The 24,684-nt window shown below is 42.2% G+C and overlaps 1 protein-coding gene across 6 annotated transcripts; it reads left to right on the forward strand.

The window, feature by feature from the left end:
- Window positions 1-1,381: 1,381 nt before the first annotated feature.
- Window positions 1,382-24,354, forward strand: LOC124041732 (integrin beta-2-like). 6 transcript variants are annotated; one of them, XM_046359687.1, is made up of 16 exons: window positions 1,382-1,476; window positions 4,372-4,420; window positions 4,525-4,634; window positions 10,795-10,999; window positions 17,206-17,376; window positions 17,651-17,892; window positions 18,976-19,134; window positions 19,330-19,425; window positions 19,590-19,679; window positions 20,447-20,581; window positions 20,868-21,061; window positions 21,388-21,620; window positions 21,801-22,020; window positions 22,315-22,526; window positions 22,931-23,097; window positions 23,417-24,354. In XM_046359687.1, the coding sequence occupies exons 1-16, from the start codon at window positions 1,468-1,470 to the stop codon at window positions 23,480-23,482; spliced, it is 2,358 nt and encodes a 785-aa protein (XP_046215643.1). In that variant the 5' UTR covers window positions 1,382-1,467; the 3' UTR covers window positions 23,483-24,354. The 6 variants fall into 6 exon arrangements, with proteins under 6 accessions (XP_046215643.1, XP_046215653.1, XP_046215662.1 ...); XM_046359697.1 differs by having other exon boundaries at window positions 1,390-1,476; window positions 4,372-4,417; XM_046359669.1 differs by lacking the exon at window positions 1,382-1,476 and adding an exon at window positions 3,295-3,333.
- Window positions 24,355-24,684: the final 330 nt, after the last annotated feature.

The following is a 24,684-nucleotide window of genomic DNA, read 5'->3' on the forward strand; positions in this document are numbered from 1 at the left end:
GGGTGTCATGAAGAATTAGGGCATTTTGAGGGTGTTGATACAGTATTGCACTATTTAGGCAGCGCAGGGTTCCTGTTAACATTTGTAACAGGGAACAACTTATTAGGCTATAGCTTATTATATTACCAACTGACCTTCAAATAGGCTACAGACAATTTCTTCAACCTCATGGCTTGATTTTTGCTCTGACGTGCAAAGTCAACTGTGGGACCTTCTATAGATAGGTGTGTGCCTTTCCAAATCATGTCCAATCAATTGACTCCAATTAAGTTGAAGAAACATCTCAAGGATGATCAATGGAAACAGGATGTACCTGAGCTCAATTTCTCATAGCAAAGGGTCTGAATTCTTACAGGACCAGTCAAAAGTTTGGAAACACCTACTCATCTACTCAACTCAAGGGTTGTTCTTTACTTTTACTATTTGTATACATTGTATAATAATGGTGAAGAAATAATACTATGAAATAACACAGATGGAATCATGTAGTCTTCGTGAGACGCAGAGTAGGTGTGAATCCCACCGTGAAGCATGGAGGAGCATGGAGGAGGAGGTGTGATGGTGTGGGGGTGCTTTGCTGGTGACACTGTCTGTGATTTCTTTAGAATTGTGTCATCGGGAAAAGCCTCTATCAACCCTTGATACAGTTTGGAAATCAACTTTAGAGACTGCTTTAAAATAGCATCTGGCTTGTCCAGGGTTTGCTGCACAGAGAGAATAAAGTCTTGCATCTGAAAAATTTCCCTCAGCTCCGTCACAGAATAGTATTCTCTGGCTGCCTGACCCTGCTGAGACCCCTGTCCCAATCTGATTATCCTAAAATGAGGCATTATCCAATAATAGAATCAATGGTTCAATACATGAAATTATTTCCAGATCCCAGACTATAGCTTTAAGCTGACGCTGCTGTCCTGTAGCTACTGTAGGTCTACCCATATATTCAAGATGGACATTTTTATAATTCACAGATATTAATATACTGCAAAATTCACCTGAGCTCTGTAGACTGGTCTTCCCTGGCTGTCTGACCCTGCTGGGACCCCTATCACCATCTGATCCTGCTAAGACATGATGTTGTGTACTGACTGTGCACTAGAGGGTTGGTCGGCATCTTTCATGCTGCGGGAGGTCAAACAGATGACCTTGGGATGAAAATATTTTTGTTGTCCCGTAAATGATTTGGAAACAGTCCTCTTTCTGGATTACAATCACGTTTTTCGCATTATTCACACACTCAGAATTGGCTGCTTCAACATCAACCTCTTCGTGTTTACATTTTTTGCATGGATTTATTTTGGGCCATACTGGTACTGTCATAGCCCTATCTGTTTCCTTCCATATACTTCCTGTAATGAGGCTGTATGCTTTTTACAAAATAACTGTGATGTTCATCTCAAGCAGTCAGTCAACCACATAGAGAGCACACCCATGACAGTGAGTTGAGGGTTACATAGGAGCTGCAGCACAATGACTCTTGTGAGTAGCGTCCATATGGCTATATTTAAAGTGTATATTTTGTTGATACATTTTTTTACTAGGATCAATAACTGTTTTATTACTAAATTTAACAATTGGGACTTTCTATCTTTAGGAGAAGAGAATTGTGATTCATGTTTTAATGTAGACTAATAATAATGTAATATTGTGCCATAGGAGATCAAGGATTTAGGTTCAGGATTTATATTTATCAGCCTGTAAGGATTTGCATAAAATAAGTCTCCATTACACTTGAGGCATATAGTATACCATATGATTATTCCATATACTACCACAGCATAAACAGCATAGGCCTAGAATGTGAAGCTAGCACCAATGTGTAACTGTACCCTGAGATAATTTGGTTGATTTATAAATACATTTAAAAATATAAATAAATAAGAAGAACTAACATTGTAATTCTAATGACCAAGTAAAGAAGCTAAACAGACGCTCAACGAAAATAAATGACAGCAACTATCCAAAAGTATCACAAATGTTTTATCATTTTATCAGGCTTTTATTGGTTTATTCATAGCCGACAGTGGAGCATTTAATGTTTCTAATATGAACTAATTTAGTTTACTCATATTTGTGGCAGATTTCTCACCTTTTCCTAAATGATAGTAAAGGGAAAAAAGGGAGACCGCTCATGCCTAAGAGGAGTGAATAGCTTAAGTACTTCTAGCCAGCTATTTAAGAAGTGAGATATTTCGCAAGAGTTTGGGACAATTTCCCAGACCCAGATTAAACCTATTCCTGAATGAAGAGTACTCTCAATGTCCAGGAATTCAGCCCCATAACTTTGTAGACTCATATGTACTGAATGACTGATTGTCTTCCAATTCACAACCTGTTAGCTATACCGCGCTGGGCGGTAACATTAAAAAAAAATGTGTTCTTACATACCCGCCTGGATAAATAATGGTAATGAATCATTTAAATACTGGCAATGGAGGACATTTAATTTAACAACAGCTATGCTTTTGAAAGATAATTGTATCTCTTTTACTCTCTGTTCATATTAGTGGCTTTGTCTTCAGCAGGGAAGGCTCCTGTCACGTTCTGACCTTAGTTCCTTTTTTATGTCTTTATTTTAGTTGGTCAGGGTGTGAGTTGGGGTGGGCATTCTATGTTGTTTTTCTATGTTTTGTTCTGTCATTTCTATGTGTTTGGCCTAGTATGGTTCTCAATCAGAGGCAGGTGCCAGTCGTCTCTGTTTGGGAGCCATATTTAGGTAGCCTGTTTTCTATTGTGTTTTGTGGGTGGTTGTATTCTGTGTTAGTGTTTTCCCCATACGGGACTGTTTCAGCTTGTTTGTACTTTTGTTCTGTTGATTTATTAAATATATCATTATGGACACTTACCACGCTGCACATTGGTCTGATCCTTGCTACTCCTCCTCGGAGGAAGAAGAAACCCATTACAGCTCCTCAGTGGAGGAAGGGGAGGACTACCAAAATATATAGTGAAACATAAAAAGTGATCCTTTTTAGATAAAACGAAATAAATATAACTAAATGACTAATAATAACTAAATATAGTGCATTTGGAAAGTATTCAGACCCCGTCAATTTTTCCACTTTGAAGTCCAAGTCAAGGTAAGCTTTCGGTTTTATTAATTTATTGCCACCCGGGCCCGCCGGTGTTACTGCTACACTGTAGCGGATTTAATAACAGGTTAGTTCTAGTAGCTATTGACAATGACGTAAGCTAATATGGTGACACCGCTGTAGGGGCTGCATGAGGCGGTTGTGGTATAAAAAGTTTGGAGGGTTTTTTTGCCTGGTTACAGACAGCTGTTGTATTGGGCACTGAAGCAAAAGGAAAAACATGAGAGGAGGAGAGCATGTAGATGTGAGAAGGAATTATACAACTAGCATTCTGACGATGCTGTTTGTATGTGGCTGCTGTGAAGGATGCACTACGCAGAAAACGCTCCGCCATGTCCTGGTTGCTGAAAATCTAATAGTTATCCTAATTTCAGTTTGTGACAAAACGAAAAAGTGTAGTGTAATCATTGTACCATGTACACCGCTGTGAAATGTATTTTTCATAAACAAAAATATTGTATTTTCAGCTGTTTAAAGCTGGCGTACAAAACCGATAGTAGAAGACTCATAAGCGAAACTTGGAAACGGGAAGCGTAGATATAGCGCACATAAAACAGATCTATTGCTTCTTAAACTTGCTTTCAAGGACAGATCTATAACTCACATTTCTATATGAATTTTGTTGGGTCACCCAAAAAGTTACACATTACAGCTTGAACTCTGTGCTGGTTATCAGGGGTGTATTCATTCCGCCGATTCTGTTTGGGTGGAGGGGTGGGTAGATCTGCTTTAATATTGATGGATTGTGGCTTCCATCTAGAGTATATTTGTCTGCCTCATTTCCAAGCCCCCATATATATATATATATTTCTCCGTTTGGACACTTTGTAAAATTCTAAACCTGTTTTGACTTTATCGTTATGGAATATTGTGTGTACATTGCTGAGAATTTTTCTTATATTTAATAAATTTTAGAATAAGGCTGTTACGTAATGACGTGAGAAAAATCAAGGGGTCTGGATACTTTCCAAAGGCACTGTATATGCACGCAGTACCAGTCCAACGTTTGGACACACCTACTCATTCAAGGTGTGGCCACTAAATATTGACCCTCGGAGACAGTAGTTGATATTGCTCAGAATATAGAGTATTGGACAGTGGCCGTGTGTGTATCATATTCTAATAGTATAGGAGCTCTTACAGTGTACAGCTCTTACAGTGTGTTATCTACAGTGCACTTTTACTGATTGCTTGAATGGTAAATATAGATGACCGTAATGGTCTTTGACATTTGGTCACGATTGATGGAGTGACAATGGCTGTTCCCTCTTTCTGTCACCAGGAAATGTATCCGTGTGTGTCTCTCCTGCTCCTTCTGATGGGCAGAGGTGGTACGTTTTTAAAAAGTCAGCAAAATCACCTCTTGATTTTTTTAAAATACTCACAACTATAATATGAGTCATCCTGTGTGTGTCTCTGTGTGTGTGTGTGTCAGCCATTCCCCTAGTGCTCTCCGAGGAGGTGAAATTATGTTCCAAAACAGTGATCAACTCCTGCAATGACTGCATCAAATCAGGAGCGTACTGCACGTGGTGCAAACAACCGGTGAGGAGAGCTTTAAACAGTAAGAAGTCGGAAGTTTACATACACCATAGCCAAATACATTTAAACTCAGTTTTTCACAATTCCTGACATTTAATCCTAGTAAAAATTCCCTGTCTTAGGTCAGTTAGGATCACCACTTTATTTTAAGAATGTGATATGTCAGAATAATACTAGATATAATTATTTATTTCAGCTTTTATTTCTTTCATCACATTCCCAGTGGGTCAGAAGTTTACATACACTCAATTAGTATTTGGTAGCATTGCCTTTAAATTGTTTAACTTTGGTCAAACGTTTTGGGTAGCCTTCCGCAAGCTTCCCACAATAAGTTGGGTGAATTTTGGCCCATTGCTCCTGACAGAGCAGGTGTAACTAAGTCAGGTTTGTAGGCCTCCTTGCTCGCACACACTTTTTCAGTTCTGCCCACACATTTTCTGTAGGATTGAGGTCAGGGCTTTGTGATGGCCACTCCAATACATTGACTTTGTTGTCCTTAAGCCATTTTGCCACAACTTTGGATGTATGCTTGGGGTCAATGCCCTTGTGGAAGATCCATTTGCGACCAAGCTTTAACTTCCTGACTGATGTCTTGAGATGTTGCTTCAGTATAGCCACAATTTTCCCCCCTCATGATGCCATCTTGTCAGGATTTGGCCAGGGTTGTTCCGGTTTTTGGTCACTAGATGCCCCAATTGTGCCTTTTGACCTTTTGTTTTCCCTTGATCCCCATTATTATTTGCACCTGTGCCTCGTTTCCCCTGATTGTATTTAAACCCTTTGTTTTCCTCTGTTCTTTGCTCTGTGTTTGTATGTTATCACCCAGCCCTAGTACTCTGAGAACTCTTGTTGATCCCGGTGGACTCTTGTGGAATTCTGTTTTTTTGTTCTTGTGTGTTTGTTTTTTGAGTATCTTTTGAGGCTTTTTGTGCTTTACCTTCCACCTTGTGGATTTACCTTTTTTGTCTTGGAGGATTTCCTTTGTTCTTGTAGGATTCCTTTTGAGGTTGTGGAGTTACATGTTTTCCTGAAGAACTTCACTTTTTACTTCATTAAATACACCGTCTCAAGTATTGCTGTGTCTGCCTCATCTTCTGGGTTCTGCTGACTATTCGTGGCTCAGTTGGTTAAGTGACTGTTTCTCACTCTGGACACCCGGGTTCGTAACCGGGTCCTGACACATCTATTTTGTGAAATGCACCAGCCCCTCCTGCAGCAAAGTACCCCCACAACATGATGCTGCCACCCCTGTGCTTCACGGTTGGGATGATGTTCTTCGGTTTGCAAGCTTCCCCCTTTTCATTTACATTTACATTTACATTTAAGTCATTTAGCAGACGCTCTTATCCAGAGCCAAACAGTTATATTTTTGTTTCATCAGACCAGAGGACATTTCTCCAAAAAGTACGATCTTTGTCCCCATGTGCAGTTGCAAACCTTGTTCTTTATGGCAGATTAAGAAGCAGTCAAATCAAATCAAAATCAAATCAAATGTATTTATATAGCCCTTCGTACATCAGCTGATATCTAAAAGTGCTGTACAGAAACCCAGCCTAAAACCCCAAACAGCAAGCAATGCAGGTGTAGAAGCACGGTGACTAGGAAAAACTCCCTAGAAAGGCCAAAACCTAGGAAGAAACCTAGAGAGGAACCAGGCTATGTGGGGTGGCCAGTCCTCTTCTGGCTGTGCCGGGTGGAGATTATAACAGAACATGGCCAAGATGTTCAAATGTTCATAAATGACCAGCATGGTCGAATAATAGTAAGGCAGAACAGTTGAAACTGTGGCTTCTTTCTTGCTGATTGGCCTTTCAGGTTATGTCGATATAGGACTCGTTTTACTTTGGATATAGATACTTTTGTACCTGTTTCGTCCAGCATCTTCACAAGGTCCTTTGCTGTTCTGGTATTGATTTGCACTTTTCGCACCAAAGTACATTCATCTCTAAGAAAAGGAACAAGTCTCCTTCCTGAGCAGTATGACGGCTGCGTGGTCCCACGGTGTTTATACTTGCGTACTATTGTTTGTACAGGTGAAAGTGGTACCTTAAGGCATTTGGAAATTGCTCCCAAGAATGAACCAGACTTGTGGAGGTCTACAATTTTTTTCTGAAGTCTTGGCTGTTTTCTTTTGATTTTCTCATGATGTCAAGCAAAGTTTGAAGGTAGGACTTGAAATACATCCACAGGTACACCTCCAATTGACTCAAATTATGTCAATTAGCCTATCAGAAGCTTCTAAAGCCATGACATCATTTTCTGGAATTTTTCAAGCTGTTTAAAGGCACAGTCAACTTAGTGTATGTAAACTTCTGACCCAATGTAATTGTGATTAAGTGAAATAATCTGTCTGTAAACAATTGTTGGAAAAATGACTTGTACCATGCACAAAGTAGGTGTCCTAACCAACTTGCCAAAACTATAGTTTATTAACAAGAAATTTGTGGAGTGTTTGAAAAATGTGTTTTAATGACTCCGACATAAGTGTATGTAATCTTCCAACTTCAACTGTATCTATGTGTGATTGATTTCCAGTGGTGGAAAAAGTACTCAATTGTCATACTTGAGAAAAGGTCAAATTGGGTTTTAAATATACTTCAATATCAAAAGTAAATGTAATTGCTAAAATATACTTGCGTATCAAAAGCAAATGTACAAATAACTAGAAATTCCTTATATTAAGCAAATCAGAAGGCACAATGTTCTTGTTTTTTTTAATTTACAGATAGCCAGTGGCACACTTCAACACTCAGACATCATTTACAAACAAATAATTTGTGTTTAGTGATTCCGCCAGATCAGAGGCAGTAGGGAAGACCAGGGATGTTCTCTTGATAATTGTGTGAATTGAACCATTTCCTGTCCTGCTAAACATTCAAAATGTAACGAGTACTTTTGGGTGTCATTGAAAAAGTATGGAGTAAAAAGTACATGACTTTCTTTAAGAATGTAGTGAAGTAAAAGTTACCCTAAACTACTTAAATAGTACTTTACAACACTGCAAACAGAGCTGAGAATATGCATGAAGGTGCTAAGCCACAGCATGTGGGTGGGTGTGCTAACTGCAGTACTAAAATATATATGTGAAGGCCCATTTGTATTTCCATTTCTTGGTAACACTTCATTTGAATAATAGTCCCTTCGATCTAAATGTTCAACTAAGCACAAACTGTCAATTTATTTGTCAACTGCGGCATTGTTTGTAAACAACTACAGCGACAAAAAAATAACTAATTTTGAGTTGCTGGATATAGTTTGATATTCAGATCATTTGTAGAGGACTATCCACAGACAGTCAGACCTCTTGAAACCAACCGAGAGCGATGGACTTAACTAGGGGTCCTGCTAATTTAAAATTAACTCCAACACATTTTACTACAGATTCAGAGTGGATTACAGAGCAACTCCATCACTAGCTGCAGATTTGTAACTGGCTAATGTGATTCTCCATTTGCCATTACAGGATTGCTTCTGTTTGGCGTAGACAGAGAATTTTCAATCAGCCTTAACTTGGCGACACTATCTTTGTTCTCAAATTGGCCAAACATGTATATTCTAAAATGTCTGTGTCAAGTTGCAGGTAGTTGAAAAAGGTGACATTCTTAAAATATGTTTTTTGCTCCATGAAGTAATCCATTCATGTGTGTGCCACAAGCTTGTCTATTTCAAATCATGACAAGCGGCACTTCAGGGTGGACCCACCTGTATTAATCAATAAGAACAGATTTGAAATAGACAAGATGACGGCATGCACATAGTTGGATTACTTCATGGAGCAAAACATTCTCTCTTTTAACAACGGAGAATTGTCTAAATTCAAATGAATCACCAACATTTTAGAAGATACATGTTTGGCCGAATCACGAACGAAGATGGTATCGCCTATGCTGTAGGGTGATTGTCCTAAAAACAGTTTTTTTGAAAAATATATATATTTTTTTACTAATTTGAATAAAACACAAAACATTGCTGTGGATTGTCCATAAATCATAAAAAAATGTTTACATTGAACTGATATATTTATTGCGTATTACCGTAAAATAAATTCAAGTTCCTGTTAAAACTCCAGTCAGTTTTTGAATAGTTTTATTCACCCATGATGCATAATGTAGAAGAGTAGTCCTTAGATGAGCACAAGTTAAGTTAATTTGCTTACAATGCACTCAAAGTATTCAGTATTCAGATTTCCCACATTTTGTTACATTACATCCTTATTCTAAAATGTATTTGTTTTTTCTCATCAATCTACACACAATACCCCATAATGAGGTTTAGACATTTTTGCAAATGTATTTCAAAATAAAAAACTGAAATATTAAATGTACATAAATATTCACTCTTTACTTAGTACTTTGTTGAAGCACCTTTGGCAGCAATTACAGCCTCGAGTCTTCTTGGGTATGACACTACAAGCTTGGCATACCTGTATTTGGGGAGTTTCTCCCATTTCTTCTCTGCAGATCCTCTCAAGCTCTGTCAGGCTGGATGGGGAGCTTCGCTGCACAGCTATTTTCAGGTCTCTCCAGAAATATTAGAAATGTTTGGGTTCAAGTCCGGGCTCTGGCTGGGCCACACAAGGACATTCAGATACTTGTCCCAAAGCCACTCCTGCGTGGTCTTGGCTGTGTGCTTAGGGTCATTGTGCTGTTGGAAGGTGAACCTCAGTCTTGAGCGCTCTGAGCAGGTTTTCATAAAGGATCTCTCTGTACTTTGCTCCGTTCAACTTTTCCTCGATCCTGACTAGTCTGCCAGTTCCTGCCACTGAAAAACATCCTCACAGCATGATGCTGCCACCACCATGCTTCACTGTAGGGATGGTGCCAGGTTTTCTCCAGACATGACACTTGGCATTCAGACCAAAGAGTTCAATCTTGGTTTCATCAAACCATAGAATATTGTTTCTCATGGTCTGAGAGTCCTTTAGGTGCCTTTTGGCAAAGTCCAAGGGGGCTGTCATGTGCCTTTTAATGAGGAGTGTCTTCCGTCTGGCCACTCTATCATAATGGCCTGATTGGTGAAGTGCTGCAGAGATGGTTGTCCTTCTGGAAGGTTCACCCATCTCCACAGAGGAACTCTGGAGCTCTGTCAGAGTGACCATAGGGTTCCTGGTCACCTCCCTGACCAAGGCCCTTCTCTCCCTATTGCTCAGTTTTACCACTGTGTTCTTGGGGACCTTCAATGCTGCATACATTCTTTAGTACCCTTCCCCAGATCTGTGCCTCGACACAATCCTGTCTCGGAGCTCTATGGACAATTCCTTCGACCTCATGGCTTGGTTTTTGCTCTGATATGCACTTTCAACTGTGTGACCATATATAGGTGTGTGCCTTTCCAAATTATGTCTAATCAATTGAATTGACCACAGGTGGACTCCAATCAAGTTGTAGAAACATCTCAAAGATGATCAATGGAAACAGGATGCACCTGAGCTCAATTTTGAGTCTCATAGCAAAGGGTCTGAATACTTATTTAAAAAAGGTATCTTTTTTTATAGATTTCTAAAAACCAGTTTTCGCTTTGTCATTATGGGGTATTTTGTGTAGATTAATCAGGATTTAAAAAAAATCTGTTTTAGAATAAGACTGTAACGTAAAAATGATGGAAAAAGTCAAGGGGTCTGAATACTTACCGAATGCACTGTATATGTCTTCAGAATGATGTTCTTATTCTCAAACACCCCCTTTACCCCATGTGGCCTTCTCATTACCAAAATAGCTCAAATTGGGCAAAAGTCTGATTTAATTTGATCATAATTGTATAATTTAATTTGAAATATTTGTATTTTCAGTGTTATGTTTATCAGGCCTTTTCATTGGGGGAGCATTTTTAATTTTTTTATAGTAAAAATATGGATTTGTTTTACTTTTTTGGACATCTAAAACTGCTTCGGTAATTGGCATTTTGTGAAAATGTTGGTAAAATGTATAATATCTCATTAAAAAAACATAATAACAATTATGAAATAGATAAGTACAGATGCTCATCTCAGTGATTCAAGAGGACATTTCTTGATAAAATACACTTGAGAATTGTTTGGTTTTATGGACAGTTTTGTGAGAATGACCTTGTAACGGCTGATGGAGAATCACATTATCCCGCTGCAAATCTGTAGCTACTCCATCACAGTACTTTATTCATTGAAGCCAGTCTGTTCCATTCCCAGAACTTCATCAAACCAGGGGAGCAGGAAGCAGCTCGCTGTGACACCTGGGCTCAGCTCATAGAAAGGGGCTGCATGGAAGAAGACATCATATCTCCCAAGAATGACTTTTCTTCTTCTAAGAACATCTCCCTGTCCAACACTGCATTGGACAAGGGGGAACCCATCCAGCTCCGTCCTCAGGAGGTCAATCTGAAGCTCAGACCAGGTGAGGGTTCTCAATGGCCAAACTGGGTTGTAAAAGTGTTATGCAGGTGAATGAGGACCCAAAAGCGACTTGGCGAAAACAGAGTTTTTAATCCAGTAAGAAACTTTACAAAACAAAAAGCATAATACTACTCGTAAAGACGAGAACAGACTGGAGACTTGATCGAGAACTGCAGGTTGCCTCGGGAAGGCAAGAAACGAATAGAAGGGGAAGCACAGGGACAAGACATGATAATTAATGACAAAACATGACAGTACCCCCCCACTCACCGAGCGCCTCCTGGCGCACTCGAGGAGGAACCCTGGCGGCAACGGAGGAAATCATCAATAAGCGAACGGTCCAGCACGTCCCGAGACGGAACCCAACTCCTCTCCTCAGGACCGTAACCCTCCCAATCCACTAAGTATTGGTGACCCCGTCCCCGAGAACGCATGTCCATGATCTTACGTACCTTGTAAATAGGTGCGCTCTCGACAAGGACGGGAGGGGGGGAGGGAAGACGAACGGGGGTGCGAAGAAAGGGCTTGACACAGGAGACATGGAAGACAGGATGGACGCGACGAAGATGTCGCGGAAGAAGCAGTCGCACAGCGACAGGATTGACGACCTGGGAGACACGGAACGGACCAATGAACCGCGGAGTCAACTTACGAGAAGCTGTCGTAAGAGGAAGGTTGCGAGTGGAAAGCCACACTCTCTGGCCGCAACAATACCTTGGACTCTTAATCCTGCGTTTATTGGCGGCTCTCACAGTCTGTGCCCTGTAGCGGCAAAGTGCAGACCTCACCCTCCTCCAGGTGCGCTCACAACGTTGGACAAACGCTTGAGCGGAGGGAACGCTGGACTCGGCAAGCTGGGATGAGAACAGAGGAGGCTGGTAACCCAGACTACTCTGAAACGGAGATAACCCGGTAGCAGACGAAGGAAGCGAGTTGTGAGCGTATTCTGCCCAGGGGAGCTGTTCTGCCCAAGACGCAGGGTTTCTGAAAGAAAGGCTGCGTAGTATGCGACCAATCGTCTGATTGGCCCTCTCTGCTTGACCGTTAGACTGGGGATGAAACCCGGAAGAGAGACTGACGGACGCACCAATCAAACGACAGAACTCCCTCCAAAACTGTGACGTGAATTGCGGGCCTCTGTCTGAAACGCCGTCTAACGGGAGGCCATGAATTCTGAACACATTCTCGATAATGATTTGTGCCGTCTCCTTAGCGGAAGGAAGTTTAGCGAGGGGAATGAAATGTGCCGCCTTAGAGAACCTATCGACAACCGTAAGAATCACAGTCTTCCCCGCAGACAAAGGCAGACCGGTAATAAAGTCTAGGGCGATGTGAGACCATGGTCGAGAAGGAATGGGAGCGGTCTGAGACGACCGGCAGGAGGAGAGTTACCCGACTTAGTCTGCGCGCAGTCCGAACAAGCAGCCACGAAACGGCGCGTGTCACGCTCCTGAGTCGGCCACCAAAAGCGCTGGCGAATAGACGCAAGAGTGCCTCGAACACCGGGATGACCAGCTAACTTGGCAGAGTGAGCCCACTGAAGAACAGCCAGACGAGTGGAAACAGGAACGAAAAGGAGGTTACTAGGACAAGCGCGCGGCGACGCAGTGTGCGTGAGTGCTTGCTTAACCTGTCTTTCAATTCCCCAGACTGTCAACCCGACAACACGCCCATAAGGAAGAATCCCCTCGGGATCAGTAGAAGCCACAGAAGAACTAAACAGACGGGATAAGGCATCAGGCTTGGTGTTCTTGCTACCCGGACGGTAAGAAATCACAAACTCGAAACGAGCGAAAAACAACGCCCAACGAGCTTGACGGGCATTAAGTCGTTTGGCAGAACGGATGTACTCAAGGTTCTTATGGTCTGTCCAAACGACAAAAGGAACGGTCGCCCCCTCCAACCACTGTCGCCATTCGCCTAGGGCTAAGCGGATGGCGAGCAGTTCACGGTTACCCACATCATAGTTGCGCTCAGATGGCGACAGGCGATGAGAAAAATAAGCGCAAGGATGAACCTTATCGTCAGACTGGAAGCGCTGGGATAGAATGGCTCCCACGCCTACCTCTGAAGCGTCAACCTCGACAATGAATTGTCTAGTGACGTCAGGAGTAACGAGGATAGGAGCGGACGTAAAAGCTCCCTGGGCGGATCAAAAGCTCCCTGGGCGGAACCGGACCACTTAAAACACGTCTTGACAGAAGTAAGAGCTGTGAGAGGGGCAGCAATTTGACCGAAATTACGAATGAAACGCCGATAGAAATTAGCGAAACCTAAAAAGCGCTGCAACTCGACACGTGACCTTGGAACGGGCCAATCACTGACAGCTTGGACCTTAGCGGAATCCATCTGAATGCCTTCAGCGGAAATAACGGAACCGAGAAAAGTAACGGAGGAGACATGAAAAGAGCACTTCTCAGCCTTTACGTAGAGACAATTCTCTAAAAGGCGCTGTAGAACACGTCGAACGTGCTGAACATGAATCTCGAGTGACGGTGAAAAAATCAGGATATCGTCAAGATAGACAAAAACAAAGATGTTCAGCATGTCTCTCAGAACATCATTAACTAATGCCTGAAAAACAGCTGGCGCATTGGCGAGACCAAACGGCAGAACCCGGTACTCAAAATGCCCTAACGGAGTGTTAAACGCCGTTTTCCACTCGTCCCCCTCTCTGATGCGCACGAGATGGTAAGCGTTACGAAGGTCCAACTTAGTAAAGCACCTGGCTCCCTGCAGAATCTCGAAGGCTGATGACATAAGGGGAAGCGGATAACGATTCTTAACCGTTATGTCATTCAGCCCTCGATAATCCACGCAGGGGCGCAGAGTACCGTCCTTCTTCTTAACAAAAAAGAACCCCGCCCCGGCCGGAGAGGAAGAAGGCACTATGGTACCGGCGTCAAGAGACACAGATAAATAATCCTCGAGAGCCTTACGTTCGGGAGCCGACAGAGAGTATAGTCTACCCCAAGGAGGAGTGGTCCCCGGAAGGAGATCAATACTACAATCATACGACCGGTGAGGAGGAAGAGAGTTGGCTCGGGACCGACTGAAGACCGTGCGCAGATCATGATATTCCTCCGGCACTCCTGTCAAATCGCCAGGTTCCTCCTGAGAAGTGGGGACAGAAGAAATGGGAGGGATGGCAGACATTAAGCACTTCACATGACAAGATACGTTCCAGGATAGGATAGAATTACAAGACCAATTAATAGAAGGATTATGACATACTAGCCAGGGATGACCCAAAACAACTGGTGTAAAAGGTGAACGAAAAATCAAAAAAGAAATAGTCTCACTGTGGTTACCAGATACTGTGAGAGTTAAAGGTAGTGTCTCAAATCTGATACTGGGAAGATGACTACCATCTAAGGCAAACATGGGCGTAGGCTTGTCTAACTGTCTGAAAGGAATGTTATGTTTCCGAACCCATGCTTCGTCCATGAAACAACCCTCAGCCCCAGAGTCAATCAAGGCACTGCATGTAGCACCCGAACCGGTCCAGCGTAGATGGACCGACATAGTAGTACAGGATCTAGATGAAGAGACCTGAGTAGTAGCGCTCACCAGTAGCCCTCCGCTTACTGATGGGCTCTGGCCTCTTACTGGACATGAATTAACAAAATGTCCATCAAATCCGCAATAGAGGCACAGGCGGTTGGTGATCCTCCGTTCCCTCTCCTTAGTCGAGATGCGAATCCCTCCCAGCTGCATGGGCTCAGTCTCAGAGCCAGAGGAGGGAGATGGTTGCGATGCGGAGCAGGGAAACACCGTTGATGCGAGCTCTCTTCCACGAGCCTGGTGACGAAGATCTACCCGTCGTTCTATGCGGATGGCGAGAGCAATCAAAGAGTCCACACTGGAAGGAACCTCCCGAGAGAGAATCTCATCTTTGACCACTGTGTGGAGTCCCTCCAGAAAACGAGCGAGCAGCGCCGGCTCGTTCCAGTCACTAGAGGCAGCAAGAGTACGAAACTCTATAGAGTAATCCGTTATGGATCGATCACCTTGGCATAGGGAAGCCAGGGCCCTAGAAGCCTCCCCACCAAAAACTGAACGGTCAAAAACCCGAATCATCTCCTCTTTAAAGTTCTGGTAATTGTTAGAACAATCAGCCCTTGCCTCCCAGATAGCTGTGCCCCACTCTCGGGCCCGGCCAGTAAGGAGTGAAATGACGTAAGCAACCCGAGCTCTCTCACTAGAGTATGTGTTGGGTTGGAGAGAGAACACAATATCACACTGGGTGAGAAAGGAGCGGCACTCCGTGGGCTGCCCGGAGTAGCAAGGTGGGTTATTAACCCTAGGTTCCGGAGGCTCGGCAGGCCAGGAAGTAACAGGTGGCACGAGACGAAGACTCTGGAACTGTCCAGAGAGGTCGGAAACCTGAGCGGCCAGGTTCTCCACGGCATGGCGAGCAGCAGACAATTCCTGCTCGTGTCTGCCGAGCATGGCTCCTTGGATCTTGACGGCAGTGTTACGAGCCTCTGTAGTCGCTGGGTCCATTCCTTGGTCGGATCCTTCTGTTATGCAGGTGAATGAGGACCCAAAAGCGACTTGGCGAAAACAGAGTTTTTAATCCAGTAAGAAACTTTACAAAACAAAAAGCATAATACTACTCGTAAAGACGAGAACAGACTGGAGACTTGATCGAGAACTGCAGGTTGCCTCGGGAAGGCACTTGAACCTAGCAGACTCAGACACCTGCTCACCACGCAGCATCTGAGGGAAACACGACACGACAGGGCAAAACATAGACACAGCACGGTGAATTATAGATGAGGATCCGACGGGGCAGGAACGGAAAACAAGGAGAGAAATAGGGACTCTAATCAGGGAAAAGGAACGGGAACAGGTGTGGGAAGACTAAATGATTGATTAGGGGAATAGGAACAGCTGGGAGCAGGAACGGAACGATAGAGAGAAGAGAGAGCGAGAGAGTGAGAGAGGGAGGGGGAGAGAGAGGGATAGAAAGAGGGAAAGAACCTAATAAGACCAGCAGAGGGAAACGAATAGAAGGGGAAGCACAGGGACAAGACATGATAATTAATGACAAAACATGACAAAAAGGGCCACCGTGTAGTGATGTGACGTTTGATACCGGATATCTGAGGCATGGGTCGAAGCAAATCACTTCAAAGCAGTCTGCAGACACGTGTATCACTTTATCAGAAGTAAATCATGACGTCCGAAGATTCGTTTGATCACGTGCTTTTTCAAACCGTGTGTTGCAAAATGCGAGATCCCACTGATTTTGCCATGGTTCTGGTGCTTTCTTGGATTCCAAGCTGCTTTTTAACACCAACCTCTACTGGAACCCATACTTACAAATATAGTTTGGGTTTTGTACTAAAGGTTAGCAGGTAGGTAACTATGTAGGTAACTATGTAACATTCAGGAAAGTGAGAATATGATCCCATTGAAGACACAATATTTTGAAAATTGTTTTACGTGAAACCACACTTTCTGCACTGTTCAAATACTTTGTTTTATTTAGTATAGTTTAAACTTCTGTCTTAAGCATGACGTAAGTTGTGAAGGATAATGTAAGATGCAAATCTGGTATTCCAACTGACGAGAGGCAAACAAAGCCAATGACTTTCCGCTGAACCATGTAGATTTGAGGAAAAGAATGGAGAAAGATAAGCCAATCACACGCTGCTATTTATTGCTGACCATTGCATTGTGAACAGATAATGAAGCTCTGAGTAATTAACCATTTTTCGGCACAATTTGGTGAAATCACCAAAGCTTTCAGAAAGCCTCAGTTTCCCATCACGACCACCATGTTCTGAAAATGGCTAAAACCACACCTGTTTTAGCATGGGCAGAGCATTTTTCTTCCACCAATTAGTCAACTGGGTTGAACTTTTTATGGGTTAAATGAGGATAACAGAATTTCATTCAGGTCAGCACCAGGGATCAGCCAATTAACTAAACTCCTCAGCGAACATTTCCTAACTATAGGTGGCAGTAAATCACCAACCTTGGCTTTAAGCTCTCTATCCAACTCTATGGCTGTAACAGATTCAAAGTAGTCAAATGTAATCACGATAAAAGGATCTTAAAATGGAAAATAAACATACTCAATTTCATCATTACTGTTATCCTTGCAGTGTATGTTTTATGACAGTAATACATATTTTCATTAACTTTGTACTTTTCTCTTGGGCATTTCAGTTTTCACCTTGATGTTGCTTTTTTCAGGACTGCCTCATACATTCACGCTGGACTTTCAGAGAGTGGAGGGCTATCCTGTTGATCTCTACTACCTGATGGATCTCTCCTACTCCATGGAGGATGATTTGAGGAGCATCAAGACTCTGGGAAACGAACTGTTTAGCGCTCTGCAAGGCATCACAAGAAAAGGACGAATCGGTGACACCATCTCAGATCAGATGGAATTGTTCAAATACTATTTGATTATTTTATTTGCATTAGCTTCAGTTTGCCTTGGGTTCCACGTGGGCAGGGCTGGCACTTTTGGGACTTTTCTATTAGTTCCATTCCAACAGCACAGCTAAAGTATTTCAAATGATTTCAAATAGTATTTGCATCCAGGTCTATCTCAGCTCCAATTCCTACTCAAAATCAATGTATGTCCATGGGTGTCCATGAATCTCATTTCTATAACCATTATCTTTTGCTCTAGGTTTTGGCTCTTTTGTAGACAAGACTGTCCTGCCGTTCACTAACACCAACTCAGAGAAGCTGAATAAGCCATGCGCCGAAACAGAGATGTACTGCCAACCTGCTTTTGGCTACAGACATGTTCTTAGCATGACGGAAAACAAAGCTGAGTTTGAGAGCGAGGTCAACAAGCAGCGGATCTCTGGGAACTTGGACTCCCCCGAAGGGACGCTGGACGCCATCATGCAGGCTGCAGTCTGTGGGGTAAAAGTAGTCTAATCCCACAGGGCAAAAAAATATGTTGAATCAACATTCTGTCAACATACTGACGTTGAACATCAGTGACATTTTTGGTTAGCCTGTTGTCGAAGCAGCATTGTGTATCATAGATAAGTACATAAGTTGCCAAGTACTGTACATCAACTCCTCCATGGAGTTGAGTGCAGACTATAGTTTTTTAAATGAACCTCCGTCTCGCTACGCTTCAATACTTTAAAAATGTTCATTCTTGAACACTTACTGTGTACCCATGTTTGTCCTCTGTTGTTGCATGTCTTTCTTCATTAGTTGAATCAATACTTTTCAATAAAACGTTAGTCAAATACAACCACCGACTGTTTCCTGATTAAGATCCAATTAGCACATGCGCATGCGCACTGAGTTGCCATCTTTCGAGCAACAGCAATAAGGAAACAGTCGGTGGTTGTATTTTATTAATGTTTTATTAAAAAGTATTGACTTCACCTAATGAAGAAAGACATGTAGAGACTAGGACTAGAGGTTCATTTCAATGTAGAAGTAGTACTGTAGTAGTAGTGGTGGTGGTGGTAGTAGTAGTTTATCTATCAGACGCTTTTATCCAAAGCGACTTAGTCATGCTGTCATACATTTGATGTATGGGTGGTCCCGGGAATCAAACTCACAATCCTGGCATTACATGCTCTACCAACTGAGCTACAAAAACTATAGTCTGCGCTCAACTCTGTGGAGGAGTTGAGGTACTTGGCAAGTACAGTAGATAGGTAGCCCTATATAGATAAACAGGGAAATAGTCCATTTCTGCAACACACAATTCACACTGAGATGTAGTCGGCCTATTGTTATTCCAACAATTTTCATAATTCAATTAAATGGAGCAGAATGATGAAATATAAGGTATTTCTGTATTTTTACACAATTACAATAGGCTGCAGTAAAAAAAAAAGAGGGTACTGCTAGTGTAGCACTCGAAAGAGAAACTCAGGCCCCTAACAATGTATGATGAATACTTTTTCACCTCTTTGTCGTTCATTTTACATTTTACATTTACATTTACATTTACATGACGCCCCAAATTGTTTTCCACAGGAAAGGATTGGCTGGAGGAATAGCAGCACTCGGCTTATCGTCCTGACCACCGACGATGGCTTCCACATGGCAGGGGACGGCAAGCTGGCTGGCATACTGGAGCCCAATGATGAGAGATGTTACATGGACAATAACCTGTACAGCAAGAGCAATGAAATGGTATGTGATGACATGCAGCACACTCAGATCAGTATCATTGGTCCTCAACAAAACTATATGAAACATATCATAAGAGATGATGAGAAATATGTAGTGAATGGAAGAGCATGACTTTAGAAGCCTGCATTCCAGTCCATTTGTCCCTAAAACAATTGCATTGTTGAGGTTGTACTAGTTAAGTGTCTCTGCATGTAGGACTACCCATCTGTTGGTCAAGTGGCTAATCAGTTAGAGATGAACAACATTCAGCCAATCTTTGCTGTGACGAAGAACATGGAGAAGGTATACAGGGTAAGTGGACTCTTTCTTTCCTTCATTTTTCCTCCGTCTTTCTGTTATTCATTTGAATGTTGTCTAAAGGCCTTGGGTTTCGGCACCAATATTTTTGACACACTTCAACATATCTAATGCAGGCACTTATTAACCCTGTGGCATAATCAGCACCTTTATTCCAGGAACTCAGTAAAATGATCCCCAAGTCTGAGGTGGGAGTGTTGTCCGCTGACTCCCATAATGTCGTTGAACTGATCCAAAATGCCTACAACGTAAGACATTTATCTTTTGTTATTAACTTAACAAATCACAAACAAAAAAAACTGTACTCCAAGAAATCATATTGTAATTATGTGTGAAACTTTACTTGAGTTCAGTGGTGGAAAAAGTACTAAATTGTCATACTTGAGTAAAAGTAAAGATACTTTTAATCGAGTCATTTTCTATTCAGGTAAGTCATCCAGTAAAATTCTACTGTCTGTTTTTAAATGTACATAAGCACAGTGGGAAAAGTAGTTCATAGTCATACTTGAGTAAAAGTTTAAGTAAATGCCACACATCAAATTCCTCATATTAAGCAAACCAGACGGCACGATTGTATTGTTTTTTACTTATGGACAGACAGGGGCACACGCCAACACTCTTAATTGACAAACTCAGTAATTGTGTTTAGTGTGATATTTATAGGTACATTAATTGGACCATAATTCTGTCCTGCCTGAGCATTTGAAATGTAACAAGTACTTTTTGGTGTCAGGGAAAATGTATAGGAGTAAAAAGTGCATATTTTCTTTAGGAATGTAAGTGGAGTAAAAAAAGTACATATACCCTCAAACTACTTAAGTTTTACATTTAAAGTATTTTTACTTAAGTACTTTACACCATTTGTACTTAAGTACTTTTACAACCCTGCTGGAGTTCATCATACACTTAACTCTAGTATCTCTAGGAATAAAGTGTTTGGATTTTCTTGGGTAGTTTTTTTCTGGTGATGTAGCGTTGGTGTCAGCTCTAAGACTGTTTCGTGTCTCTGACACAGAGGCTCTCCTCCAAAGTGACGGTGACTCATGATGCTCTCCCTGACAACGTGAGAGTCACTTACACTCCACTCTGTCCTGAAGGGGGACCCTCAGGGGACAAAGGAGTGTGTAACAATGTGGGAGTGGGACAGATGGTAAGAGCTCAGCAGCAACAGACTATCCCATACCAAAAATATGGTAACACTTAACTTTCATGAATAAGCATTAATAGACTGTTGACAAAAAATTAGTTAAATTGGTATTTAATTACTTGTAAACATGTATATGCATCTAAAAGGAGTATAAAAATAATTAATATAATGGCTAATTAGTGAAATGTTATACTTTAGGAATACATTTAGTTACATGATACATAGCAACAAACATGATCCAAACAGACTAAAATTCAAAAAAAAAAATCCTCTCTTGAATTCCTCTCAGGTGTCTTTCAATGTAACAGTGACAGCGGATGAATGTATGCAGAGTGAAATGTCTTTCCTGATTGGTCCGTTGGGTATGAAGGACAAGCTGAAGGTGAGCTTGTCGACTCTCTGCAAGTGTGAGTGTGACGACTCTGTGACGGTCGATTCCCCGTACTGCAACGGGAAGGGCCAAGTCAACTGTGGCATGTGCAGGTAAGGCACGCATTGGCCCGGGATATTTAAAAAATAGCATGCACAGTATTATCATTCTTATTTTGATTTAGTCAATATTGAATTCAATATGTGATGCATGATTCACCCTCCTTCCCGCTCTGCGTGCATTGAGTCGCCTGAAAAACAAATGGCCTTCTGGGAAACATGATTGATATGATTAATCTATTTTCTATACTGTATTTTTTTCTCTTTATTCAGGGGGGTCAAAACACAGGCACCACGGTGGGAGGGGAGGGGGGGGGGGGGGCATGTAAAGTATTCACAAGCAATCTGTACATTTGGCTATTTTCCCCAACTCTGTGTAGTTGCAAAGCCGGCTTTGTGGGCCAGAAGTGTGAGTGCTCCATCGGGGAGAAGGACGAGAGCTCTCTGAGAGCGGCGTGCCGGAAGGACAACGGCACGGAGTGTGAAGGACGAGGGGACTGTGTGTGTGGCATTTGCCAGTGCTACACCTTACCAGGTGGCAGCACCTACTACGGCACGCACTGCGAGTGTGAAAACGAGAGCTGCGAGAAGTTCCAGAACAAACTGTGTGGAGGTGGAGTCTGATATATAGGAAAATACTGTATCAATTGGGTAACAATATGAAATATAGATGAAAACGTATGCGTGCATTTCTGTATAACAATAGAAAGAACACGTTGTGTTAAGGACAGTTCCGTTCTGATTTAAGCTACAATTCATAACTCTGACATAAGATCACTTCTCTTTGTTGAAGGGAACGGAAAATGCCGTTGCAAAAATTGCGAATGCAAACCCGGGTACGAGGGCACCGCCTGCCAATGCAAGAAGTCGGACGAGCAGTGTCGCACACCAAGCGGGAGTGTGTGCAGCGGCAGGGGCACGTGCAAGTGTAACCAGTGCAAGTGTATGGAGGGCTACCAGCGGCCCTACTGTCTGACCTGTCCCGCCTGCCAAACCACCTGTATAACCAAGGGGTAAAATGGCCTGGGCCCTCCTTTTCCACTCACATAACCACCTCTTTCACTGGCCCCTTGGGGTAATGTTGTCGGAGCCATTGTGTACACGTTAAAAGCCACAGGACAACGATGGCTACCATGGATCGTAAAGGAATACCTAGGAGAATAGAAAATACCATTTCTGGGTGTTGCCATCTTACTCAAAACGTAGAGTTTTTGAATCAAAGCATGCGTTTACGTGTTAATAAAGAAGAGAGGAAACGTTGAGCAATGACGTTTCTCACTATTTACCTCTTGTTCTTCTGTTTTCAGGAAATGCATTGAGTGTCTGGGCTTTCAGACAGGTCCATTCAGTAAGAACTGTTCCCAGGCCTGTACGAGTATTAGTGAATTCAAGATGGTGGAGATGTTGCCACCTGGTAAGCCTTGTGATGTGAGGGATGTGGAGAGCTGCCGGGTTTTCTTTACCATTACACAGTTGGATGGAGAAGACAACTACACCGCCCAAATAATAAAGACCAGAGGTAAGAGACATGTCTTGTGCAACTGAAAAGTATGCCCATGTTACCTTCATTGCCCACAGAGACAGAAATATGTGCCGGGGTTAATTGACCGCCCATATTGTTTGAAGGGCATCAGTCATCTTTTTAGTCAGCTTAATCTGGGTCCAGGAAATTTCCCCTACATGCAAATATACTCCATAAACTATCAGTTACATTTTTTTCCCCCAGGTAAGTGGCAACTTTGCTGATGTGGGAAAGCTAGATTTAACATGGTTAGACGCATCTTAATTGCAAGTTAACCTGCTAGAGGGAACGACGTCAAAGCGAAGTGTAACCAAGTGTTTTCACAGCAGAAACGTAAACCTGTGATAGCTTCCAGGACTGCCTAAACTGACGTTTGTTTATGTCCGTCCTAAACGTGTTAGAGTGTCCCAAGTTGCCAAACATCTATGCCATCATTGGAGGCTCCATCGTAGGCGTGACTGTCATCGGAATCCTGATCCTGCTCTTCATCAAAGTCTTCTTCACATTGAAAGACCTGAAGGAGTACCGCAAGTTTAGGAATGACGCGCAGAAAACCAAGTGGTCAGATGTGAGTGACATTTGCTTGCACATAAAAACCATCACTTTGTGGATGGCAGAACTGCACAGCAGTGGTCTACACTACACAACCTGGGGAGGGGGGGGGGCTCGTTCATAAAACACTCTTGCGAGATTTGATACGTAATTGTACAAAGTCAAAAATCCACGCCAGCGTTGTGATTTTATTAACCTTGTATGTCAGTTGCCCTAAATGTATGGCTGGCAAAAACTGCAGCTATGGTAAAACATGATGCTGTGTCTATCGCTCCAGACATCTGAGTTCCAAACATTACGGCTCTTCTGTAATTTCTCGTTTGTCCTCTCAACAGAATAAGAATCCAATATTCCAGGAGGCAACCACCACCGTGGCTAACCCTACCTTTAGTGGAGAATAACTTCAGAGAAGTCAGTCAAGACATTCGGTTGGATGCAAACGCATACATTTATTGTTTCTGTTTTAATGTGCATTTATGTAGATTAGTTCATTTAACTTATACATTGGTCTGTCTTTTTGTGTGTCCCGAGTCTGAACATTTAGAGAATGACTCGAAACTTGTACTGCTGGAGTGTTTGCTACATGATCTTATGTCTAGTTGGAGTCAATTCCATTTTAGCTCGATTAAATGCAGGAATTTGTTTAGAAAAGCACTGAATAGTTTTGTGCAAACCTGGTTTTATTTTGTTTGGGATTATAAACTGTTGTGTAAAAAGTTGGACACATTGTTCAACTTCATGAAACCTATTAAAGGCCCAATGCAGTCAGCGTGATTCTCCAGTGTTTTATATATATTCCCACACTGAGGTTGGAATAATACTGTGAAATTGTAAAAATAATGATAATGCCCTTTTAGTGTAAGAGCTGTTTGAAAAGACCACCTGAAATGTCAGCCTGTTTTGGTGGGATGGAGTTTTGGTGCCTGGTGACATCGCTAGGTGGAAAATTAGTTGATAGACCAATAAGAAATAGTAACAAACCTCTCTGCCAATAACAGCTAGTTTTCAGTATTACCACTCCCAGACAGTCCTCGCTAAATTATTGCTTGAGAAATTTCTCATTGCTAAGATTTTTTTTGGTACAATTTAAAATGAAAACAATCACATGTTACTCAGAAATGATTTGATATCGAGATAAAATGGCTGCATTGGACCTTTAAGCAATTATTTTTGCAGCTTTTATGTAGTTATCTGCAATGTACCATGACTGTACATCATCATGAATATGAAGAAGCAAGTGAATTATGAAATAAAACTCTCTTGATTTGATGGACTCCAGCTCATGATTCAAAGAAAGAGAATGTGATGCACTCTGCAGTCATCACAACAGAGCACATTTTATTAATAACCTACAAATATCTACTATTGTGTACACTAGCAGTGCTTCTCTCCCTCATTTTCTCTATATTGTTAATGTTCAAATTTAGATTATAAACAAATCTCTCATCCTCCTATTGTGGGGGGGGGGACTAGGGAGATAGGTGGGGGAGCTGGGTCTCCTACTCACGAGTGTTGAGGTTGGGTCCTAGCCCCTCCTTTGAGGGCCTGCAACAGTCCAGAGCACTTTCACAAAGGGAGAGCCATGGAGCTGAACTAACCATTC

This window comes from Oncorhynchus gorbuscha, linkage group LG01, assembly GCF_021184085.1.
Source record: "Oncorhynchus gorbuscha isolate QuinsamMale2020 ecotype Even-year linkage group LG01, OgorEven_v1.0, whole genome shotgun sequence".
NCBI lineage: Eukaryota > Metazoa > Chordata > Actinopteri > Salmoniformes > Salmonidae > Oncorhynchus > Oncorhynchus gorbuscha.